The following is a 10000-nucleotide window of genomic DNA, read 5'->3' as shown; positions in this document are numbered from 1 at the left end:
AAAAATATTTTTTAAAATAATGTTTTTGTAAAAATTGAAAAAAAGCTGAAAAACAATTTTCTAAAGCAATGTTTTTGAAAAAAACTGAAAAAATCGAAAATATTTTTTCCAGTTTTTTGAAAAATATTGCTTTAAAAAAATTGAAAAATAATTTTAAAGCAATATTTTTTGTAAAAACTAAAAAAACAAAAGCTGAAAAGTAATTTTCTAAAGCAATATTTTTGTAAAAACTATAAAAACAAATATTTTCTTTCTTTTTTTCCAGTTTTTAGTTTTAAAAAATCCAGTTTTTTTCAGTTTTTAATTGCTTTAGAAAATTGCTTTTCAGTTTTTTTTTCCAGTTTTTACAAAAATATTGTTTTAGAAAATATTTTTCAGTTTTTGCAGTTTGTTTTTGTAAAAACTGGAAAAAAAAATATTTTCGTTTTTTTTTTCCAGTTTTTAGTAAAAAATTCATTTTTTTCTAGTTTTTACAAAAAATAATTGCTTTAGAAAATTATTTTTTGGATATGGGTAATGAGTCTTTTTAATTAATTAGGAGATATTTAGAATTGAACAACAGAACGATGACACGTGTCCTTCTGTTTATATGAGGGGTGTATTTGAACCCAAAATATGACTGCAGGGGTATAGATAACCCAATAGTATAACAAGGGATATTCTTAGACCATTTTAAAAAATCTAGGGGTATATTTGGACCTTCGCCGAATCGAAAATATATGAAGCAGGAGTAGCAACAACGGGTAAAATGAAGTTTGCCAGAATTGGTTCAAACATATTTATACTCTTAAATTTTGTTAAAGTAAATACATAGCAATGTTTTACTTGTAATTTTAATTTGTTTTTAGTAATTATATTTTTAATATAAATACTTACAAATATAACTTCTTTGAGTCGAGAGTCTACTGCGGACAAATTCTCTATCTTCTCAAGGATAAAGATAAGATCTATATTGTATACTTACATATATAATTTCTTTTTTTAAAATTAAACATTTAACACCTTAGTAAAATAAACATATTATTCAAGCTAATATTTATGTAGGACTTTCTTAGTATAAGAAATTAGATATGTAAGAGTTTGATTTTAAAACATAAAACGTGTATTTTATTTATTATAGAATTTCTTACATTATTATTCACATAATAATAATATTATTCATTATCAGATGATTCAAAAAAAGCATAGCACAATCTGTTACCGACTTAAACCAAATGATTACTAATCACTTTATCCTTTAGTCTCCAAGCTATGACTTAGTTGTCAATTAATTATACTTAGTGTAAATTATTAAAGAGAAGCTCTCAATCGGGTCGGGCTTGTACAAACATCTCTTCATACAGTACAATCAAGTTACTTCTCTCAGCCCGTTTACATAAAATTCACACGAAATACGTTTATTAGGGCTTCTCCGTCTCCCTCTCTCTATTTCTCCCCCTTAAAGCTACAAACTTTTCAACACAGCGATACACGTTCTGTTTTCTCTAAAGCATTTCATCAAACACCATGGATGCGGCGGCGACTGGCTCTGTTATTCCGGCGAACAGGAGGCGGCCGCCGATGGAGGAAGACAGATTAGTCTTCGAGACATCTAAGGGCGTGGAACCCATCGCTAGTTTCGCTGAGATGGGAATTAAAGATGACCTTCTTAGAGGGGTTTATCAATACGGGTTTGAAAAGCCGTCCGCCATCCAACAACGGGCCGTGCTGCCTATTATATCGGGCCGTGACGTCATCGCTCAGGCCCAATCCGGTACCGGAAAAACCTCCATGATTGCACTCACCGTTTGCCAAATTGTGGATACCAAATCTTCAGAGTATGTGTTCTCATTCCCTTACATTTTCCTCACTAAGGTATAGTTTAGAAAAATATTTTTTTTAATGGATGGTTCAATTTGAATGAAGCATGTAGTAAGATGGATATACCTCAGCTAGTTTGGGATTTAGGGTTAGTAGTAGTTGATGATAGTTGTGGTGAGTGGTCAGTACCCGTCCATCCTTAACGGAGTTGTGGTGAGAATGGAGTTGCCTTTGGTAGGTACCATGTTCCTCCAAAAAGCGGGACTATGGGAATATGAGGGTATTGACATTGGGTGGGAAACCAAAAAAAAAGTTTTGTGCACATAAATATAGTTCTTTTTTTTATAAGGTAAGATAATGTTTGCACATAAATATGCAAGGAATTTCTTCATAATGAGTCCATTTTGACTGCAACATTAGGCTCCCTATCAAACTCAAATTCTAACTACATATTTTGGATTACCTATCTCAGTGCCCGAATAAAGGGGAAATTATCCTATTTTGTAGGATTAATATCAAAGAGCATTGTGGACTATTGGTCTCGAGGGTTTTGGTCTAGTGGTTAGAACACAACTCGATTTGTGGATTAGGCGCGCGTCAAGGATTCAAACTCCCCATACAAAGCTTGATATTTATGTGCATAATGGATTAATGGTAGAGGGATTGGCCCGCTACCCATTGAGTTTCAAACCGTGCGCCGTTGGCCCTCGGTTATTAAAAAAACATTTTAGATTATTACTAAACCATCTACAACAATTACAATTGCCTCATTCTAGAACTAGGTGGAGATGTGGAGTTGGCAATATGAAGTTTGGGCTTGTTTTGCTCCAATACAACAACTATGTGTCAATCTAAAAGTTGTTGTAGTTTGCTATATGAATCCTCACGAATCATGTAGTTCTATTTTGGGATTGTTTTGCTCCAATGCAACAACTATGAGTCAATACAAAAGTAGTTGTAGTTTGCTATATGAATCCTCACTAATCACACCGTTGTATTTTGGGATTGTTTTGCTCCATTACTTAAATGATTTGTCTTATAAGACATTTTGGGGCTTCTTTAAAATTATAGATTCTGTGTCTAAACAACAACTATGCCGCAGTCCCAAACAAGTTGGGTTCGACGATTAAAGGGCAACCCGGTGCACAAAGCATCTACACCTCTGTCCCAAACAAGTTAGGTACTAAATCAAAAAAATTCCTAGCAAGCCCGGACATAATGTAAGCTAAGTTGCTCGGACATGGGTGCGGATCTAGAGGTCGGATCCTCCGAGTAGTAAATTCTAAGATTGGGGGATACTGATCTTGATATGGATACGGATGCGGGGATCCGGCTAAAAATAATTCGAAAAAATAAAAATCTAGAATATCTCAAAATTTTGAGGCATTTTGTGGAATACTTATTTATAGCTTGGAAAGTGTGAATTTATTTTTTATTCTCAAGTTGTAGATAAGTAAAAGATTGATTTCCTAGATAAGGTATGTTATTTTCTTCAAATTTTACCCATACTAGTGTTGTGTCGACACGGGTGTGGTACCTAAACTGCTGGAGCAACTTAGAATGTAAGTCTAGAATTAATGGTTAAATCCTTATCTCAACTAGATATTGTTGCTTATATGAATATTTCGCTTGCATTGTGTAGTTCACATGAATTTTGAGAAGTTGTAGATATTTTTGATACCTCTCTCACGTGATTTAGGTCTACATATATAGATGATATGTATGTGTATTTGAAAATTTTGAAATTAGACTCATTATCTAGGTTTACACTTGTTGCTTCAAAAAGAGTACTTTCCCACCTCCTTAAAATCCTGAAGCCACATGCTATTTGTATAAATGAAATTATGATTTGTGATGGTGAGATGTTTATATTTTCATTCCTATGACTTTTAAGTTTATCGAAATGCAGATATGATTGACATGTTTAGTTATAACAACTTATGACCAGTAAGGTGATTTTGCTTTCTGGTATAATTCAGAATTAGATTAAACATGATTGCCTTTGCTCCTGGATTTCTAGATTATTTGATCAAGTGAAGGAAAAATAATAAGGAAATGGGGCTATTGAATTAAAAGTAGTTATTTCCTTTTGGCCACTTATAAAGTTATGAATTTATATGCAGTTTGCTCTTTAATGAAGTCTAAGAATTTTGGGTGAACTGCCATGTATTTCCTTAGGGTACAAGCATTAATTTTGTCGCCTACGCGGGAGCTTGCAGCTCAAACAGAAAAGGTGATTTTGGCTATTGGAGATTACATTAACGTTCAGGCACATGCATGTATTGGAGGCAAAAGCGTAGGTGAAGATATCAGAAAACTAGAGCATGGAGTACAAGTAGTCTCTGGAACTCCTGGAAGAGTCTGTGACATGATTAAAAGGAGAACTTTACGAACTAGGGGTATAAAATTATTGATTCTTGTAAGTTTATGGCTTTCTTCTTACCTTCATATTTTAATTTGCTTGCTGAATTCTTTTTTGTCTGATTACTTACTCCATTAAAATCATTTAGGTCTTACTCTGCTTCTGATGTTTGATAGGACGAATCTGATGAGATGTTGAGCCGTGGTTTTAAGGATCAGATATATGATGTTTACAGATATCTTCCACCGGAGCTTCAGGTGAGTTGTCTGTTTCTCTAAACGCATACAAAGACTTTCGTTCTTGCTTATTGGGTTTGATTGTTTTTACAAAAGTTTATTGTTCAAGTTGATCAAGTCATATTACAAATCTTCATCTAGAACTGTATGTACGCTGTTAATTTAGGCATGTGGCTGCCCACCACTGAATCCTATTGATTGTGCAGCTCCTTATTGATCCGTCATTGATCATTATCTGTCGATAGTGTTTCTTGAATGCAATTCTCGTGCATGCTGTTGGTGTCTACGTGATGTCTAGAGGTTTACTTTATATTCTTTACATTTTGATTTGCTATTTCTGTTTTCAACTGTGTGATTCTGTAGTTTAGAAAATCAAGAATCCAGTTTGCTTTGCATGTTTTCCTTGCTTTGAGGGAAAGAAATGGGAATGAAAATTGTCTGGGTGTTCCACTTTCTTGGCAGAGTCCTCTTTATTGTTTGTTATGTATGATACTTTGTTGTATAGAGGAAGAGACGGTCTGTGCCCTTCTCACCAACTAAAAAATGGAACTGAAAATTTTCATTAGATTCTCCAACTGTGCTTTTATGTACTTACATGTGTGTGTATCCGTCTCTTTTTTTTTCTTTTTGGACTGGGGGATAAGTATATTAACACTTGACATATGTATATTAACTTTGCAGGTTGTACTGATTTCTGCCACTCTTCCAAATGAAATTCTGGAGATAACAAGCAAATTTATGACAGATCCTGTTCGGATTCTTGTAAAACGTGATGAGTTGACTCTAGAGGCAAGTGATGATTTGAATTTTTCTATGTTCACACACATGCCCACACAGGAAATGCAGATGCACTGTCACAATGATACTGACGTACTAACTTTCAACTTGAATATGTTTTCCTCATGTTGGTTTTTGTTTTGTGTTGTTGCAGGGCATCAAACAGTTCTTTGTCGCGGTTGAGAAAGAAGAGTGGAAATTTGATACACTTTGTGATCTTTATGATACACTCACCATCACCCAGGCTGTTATTTTCTGCAACACAAAACGAAAGGTAACATTGTCACCTGTTTATTTTGCTCTCAAGTGAATCACATTAGATTTCCTTTTTGACAAGTCAAGTGAATTATAGTGGACTATTGCCTTAACTAAGAGATGCTGGATTATTGTGAGCTTTTAGGGGTTTGATTGGTTTTTTTTTGTGGGGTGGGGTGGGGTGTGGGTGTGGGTGTTCTCATTCAGGATAGATTTATGTTTTGTATGTGAGTAATTTGATAGCGTTTGAAATCATTCCGATATATGTTGAGCGTCCATTTCGGTGAATGGTGTTCTCTGTAGTAATCAGTGGAGAAACCAAAAGAAATTATTGTACTTTAATGTATGTTGGAGGTGGACTAATGCAATAAGTCTTTGACAATGAGTCTGTAATGCACATTGCTTCAGATCTAATGTTCCATGAAAAAACAAAGCATATAGAAGTAGAGTACTAGAGTGCCATTTCATCCGACAAAAGATTGAATCGGGGTGCATTTGACAGGTTTTGTCAACTCGAATGATTAGCTAGCAGATACTTTTAAAGTCAACCCGTGGCTCCAAATCGAGTATATTTGCGGCAAATTAGGAGCATACAGCATGTATACTCCAACTTGAGAGGGAGTTTTAAGAATGTCAATGTTAGGAAATTGTGAATATGGCTAAGGTTTACCTGTAATTGTGTTATTAAGAACGGGAATCGCCATTTTCCCCATTTTTTATTTACTTGCAAACACTATTTAAAATCCAACATGCTTGAGGGAATGTCAAGAATCTCCTTTCTTTTTCCGCAAATAGATGCATTTGTTTTTGTAATATGCCTTTCTAAATGAAGTGCGATTAATGTGACAGGTTGATTGGCTGACTAGCAAGATGCGTGAAAATAATTTTACAGTCTCATCTATGCATGGAGATATGCCACAGAAGGAGAGAGATGCTATTATGGCAGAGTTCCGAGGTGGCACGACTCGTGTTCTAATCACCACAGATGTTTGGGCAAGGGGATTGGATGTTCAACAGGCAAGCTCTATGTCCTTTTCTGTTACACAGCCTCCATGCCCTAGTTCAGTTCTTTAATTTGTGATATCAAATTTTTAATTGGTTGTAAGCTACTATTACTAGTTTTGACAGTCTTGATAATCCAAGTGTACCTAAGCAATCCCAAGACTGTACTTGTCCTTGAGATCTATGTATAGATGAGGTGGTTTTTGCCGGTAGAGTTTGTTCTGGAAGTTGGAACATGTCCATTTTGATCAAGTACAAAAGCTCTAGATACTGACTTTTTAGTGATGGAAATTGTTTGCTACCTTAAGGATACAACGATAGACTATTACAGGGACTGATCTGGTGCTTGCATTTTTTGAAGTTTTCTAGGTTTTTCCTTTGTAAACATTTCAGTTAATATTACTTGGTTCATTTGGAATGTATAATTTCATTTCTTACCTTGCGGCAAAAGTCAATTAATATAGATGAGAAAACGTCATTTGTTACTTGTGTGCAAATACATTTTGTGATTTTTGGTAGGCTTGTGTACAATCAAGAAGTTGTTTTCCTACAGAAAATGCATTTCGACATACCTGATGGTATCCCTATCTAGGATAAGAATGGAGTGACAAATGATTTACAAATGCAACAATAGCTAGAATGTTGACTTAGTTCATACTTGATATTCGGACCTACAGTGGCAAACACATTCTTGTCTGAGCATCCTTGTCTGTTCACCTCTTTAGACTGCCACATCTAGGAGAATCTTTCTGCTATACCATCTTTGTTTATAAAGATGTTGCTGTATTATTCTTCTTAGATGTTGCTGTATTATTCTTCTTGCTTTGCTTACTATTTCTATTTCAGGTGTCTCTGGTGATTAATTATGACCTTCCAAACAATAGAGAGCTGTACATTCATCGCATTGGTCGCTCTGGTCGTTTTGGTCGAAAGGTACATTTCTTGTCTTCCTCGTAAATTAATCTTTTTTTTTATTCGTTGTCTTCTGTTGTTCTTGCTCGCTATGCCTGATAATTGTGCCCATGTGCTGCAACTTAAGCTCATCATACGATTACAAAAAGCTTGTAGAAATTTCTAGTACAATGTGTAGCATTTAGCAGATGAATATAACTATTCAATACAAGATTACAACTAAACAAGGACGTCTCCATAGATATATTTGTTTTACAGCCAAAGACCTACTTACGGGAGTGGTATGCCAAATGCCTCATACTCCAAACAATCCCTTGCAGTGCCCTTTAGAACTTCAACAGAGCGCTCTGACAACTGGTTCCACAGAGCTAAAAGAGGACATCTCCTTGGATGTTTTTGTTTTACGGACCAAGACCACTTACTGAAAAGTGGTGTAACAAAGGCCTCATATTCCAAGCTATCTCTTGCAGTGCCCTTTGCTGAAGGAAGTTTAATCTAAAGAAATTCCATAGCACTCTTGACAACTGCTTCATTTGCTCAGCTATTGATCACGACTCAGTAGTGCAGAAACAGATACTTATTTTACAATAGCTAACTTATCATACTTACAAACAACAAACCAGTATAATCCCACTAGTGGGGTCTGGGGAGGGTAGTGTGTACGCAGATCTTACCCCTACCCTTGGGTAGAGAGGCCGTTTCCGATAGACCCTCGGCTCCTTCCTCTAAGAACTCCCCACCTTGCTCTTGGGGTGACTTGGACTCACAACCTCTTGGTTGGAAGTGGAGGGTGCTCACCACTAGAGCAACCCACTCTTGTCCAAACTTATCATACTTGCTTTAAATTTTAATATACCGTCGAGAATGTTGCTTCATTGCAGCGTTCCCATTGTCCCAAACGTTAGAGAACTACGAAATCATTTATTTGCTTGGGAACCTTTTAGACATTTCCCTCCTTTTTCACAAATTTCTCTGAAAAGAACTACTTTTATACTCATTCATGTGATATGACTTATGAATTTTTCCTTCATGGGGTGCAGGGTGTTGCCATAAATTTTGTGAAGAGTGATGACATTAAAATTCTGAGAGACATAGAGCAATACTATAGTACCCAGATTGATGAAATGCCCATGAACGTGGCTGATTTGATATGAAACACTGGAGCTTCCAATCTTCTGAATATGGTTCTGGTGTGGCTGCATTCGTTTGCCTTATGAGTGGTTTGTACCAAGGATTCATGTTTTTGATGGCGAGAAATTGGTGGATGTTCTATTTATTGGTATTGTGCGACACTTTGGCTTTCTTGTGCGTCATATTTTGTTGCATAGTGTAGTTCTGGATGACTGGATGATCTCTTTTAACATAGGCTTGATAATTTTGTTCCGACGTTCTGAATTGCATGTTTTGTGTTAGTTTCGTCTGTTAAGATGTACAATTGTCTGAAACTCATGATGTGTATATTTTTCCGTTCTATTTCAAACTATGGGTTGAAAAGTTGCTAGATTTTTGTCGATCCAGGTAACTTAATATCAAAGTTTCAGGCTGCCCTTGTATTAGTGGAGCAATCAGGCACTTGGTAAAATTAGCACTCGTGGGGCAGGGGCAGCTGGAGTCTGCAGCATTTTTTTTCCGAAAACAATACTGCTGAAAACTTTTCATCTGTTTGTTCGAGCTATGTTATTGGCAATTTTAAAGCGTTAACTTTTGCCTGTTTATCAACATCTCGCAATTTATGGATGATCTGTCGAGATTAATGTCACTACAGTGACTTCTTTTCGAAGAGACATTTCCCTCTACTGATGTGATGAGGATTGATAAGAGAAGTTGCTCAGATGGTCAGCACCCCTCACCTACAACAATAGTCTATTGCTTTGTCATGATTGTTGGTTGTTTTTTTGGCGTTTTAGGGCCATAAAAAAAGAATTTAACACGATTTTCAAGTTTTTGTGTACTATATCAACGCCATTTATATGAAACCAGGCGATTGGCGCTAAATCGCCCAAAATTTTACCGGCCCATAAAAAATGACCCAAGGAATAATAGTCATTGCTTCGCTAAGAACGTTCCTAATTTATTGGCGTTTTAGGGCCATAAAACAAAAATTCAACACGATTTCCCAAATTTTCGTGTAGTATATCTAGGGTTGTGCATTATTTGGGTCAACTCGAAAATCCGAACCGATCCGTGTTATTCAGATTGGTTTGGATTGGATTTTAGCTCTTTGGATCGGATTTCGAATCTTTAATTTAATTATTTTGGATATTGGATCGGATATGGTTCGGCTCAATTTACATCCAAACCGATCAGAAACCCGAAATTTATATTTTACATATAAAATGAGGAGTGTCCTTTTAAAAATTCTAAGGTTTCTTTGTTATTTGCCTTTTCTTTCCTATTAATAACCTATTAATATTAAAAGTAAAAGATAGGGAAACGAGTGAGTTTTGCTACTGAAATGGTAGGAGATGGCATATTAAAATTCTTTATTTGAGCATCTTAATAAAGCATACAATCCGAACCGAAATGCGAAAAATTTATCCGATCCAAATATTAAAATTTGAGCCAATCCAAGTTTAATTTGGTTCGGATTCGGACTGCAATTTACAAAATTCGAAATCCAAAATTATGATCGGAAAGGTGCTAAATTCGATCCGAT

At 35.6% G+C, this 10000-nt stretch overlaps 1 protein-coding gene across 1 annotated transcript; it reads left to right on the top strand.

Annotated features, from left to right (window-relative positions):
• Positions 1 to 1407: 1407 nt before the first annotated feature.
• On the top strand, positions 1408 to 8847 carry LOC104109393 (eukaryotic initiation factor 4A-3). Its single transcript, XM_009618679.4, has 8 exons — positions 1408 to 1817; positions 3979 to 4219; positions 4339 to 4419; positions 5080 to 5187; positions 5330 to 5449; positions 6280 to 6447; positions 7279 to 7365; positions 8385 to 8847. Exons 1-8 carry the CDS (start codon positions 1507 to 1509, stop codon positions 8496 to 8498), a joined length of 1230 nt encoding a protein of 409 aa, XP_009616974.1. The 5' UTR covers positions 1408 to 1506; the 3' UTR covers positions 8499 to 8847.
• Positions 8848 to 10000: the final 1153 nt, after the last annotated feature.

This window comes from Nicotiana tomentosiformis, chromosome 4 (genome assembly GCF_000390325.3).
Source record: "Nicotiana tomentosiformis chromosome 4, ASM39032v3, whole genome shotgun sequence".
NCBI lineage: Eukaryota > Viridiplantae > Streptophyta > Magnoliopsida > Solanales > Solanaceae > Nicotiana > Nicotiana tomentosiformis.
The sequence above is the reverse complement of the archived record's forward strand: the minus strand, read 5'-3'. Positions and strand labels throughout refer to the sequence as shown.

Bases quoted from the DNA above. Each gene is read 5' to 3' on its own strand.
- LOC104109393 (XM_009618679.4), top strand. From the start codon at position 1,507: ATGGATGCGGCGGCGACTGGCTCTGTTATTCCGGCGAACAGGAGGCGG. The intron at 1,818-3,978 runs GTATGTGTTCTC...GTATTTCCTTAG, and splicing joins GTGGATACCAAATCTTCAGA to GGTACAAGCATTAATTTTGT. The intron at 5,188-5,329 runs GCAAGTGATGAT...GTGTTGTTGCAG, and splicing joins GTGATGAGTTGACTCTAGAG to GGCATCAAACAGTTCTTTGT.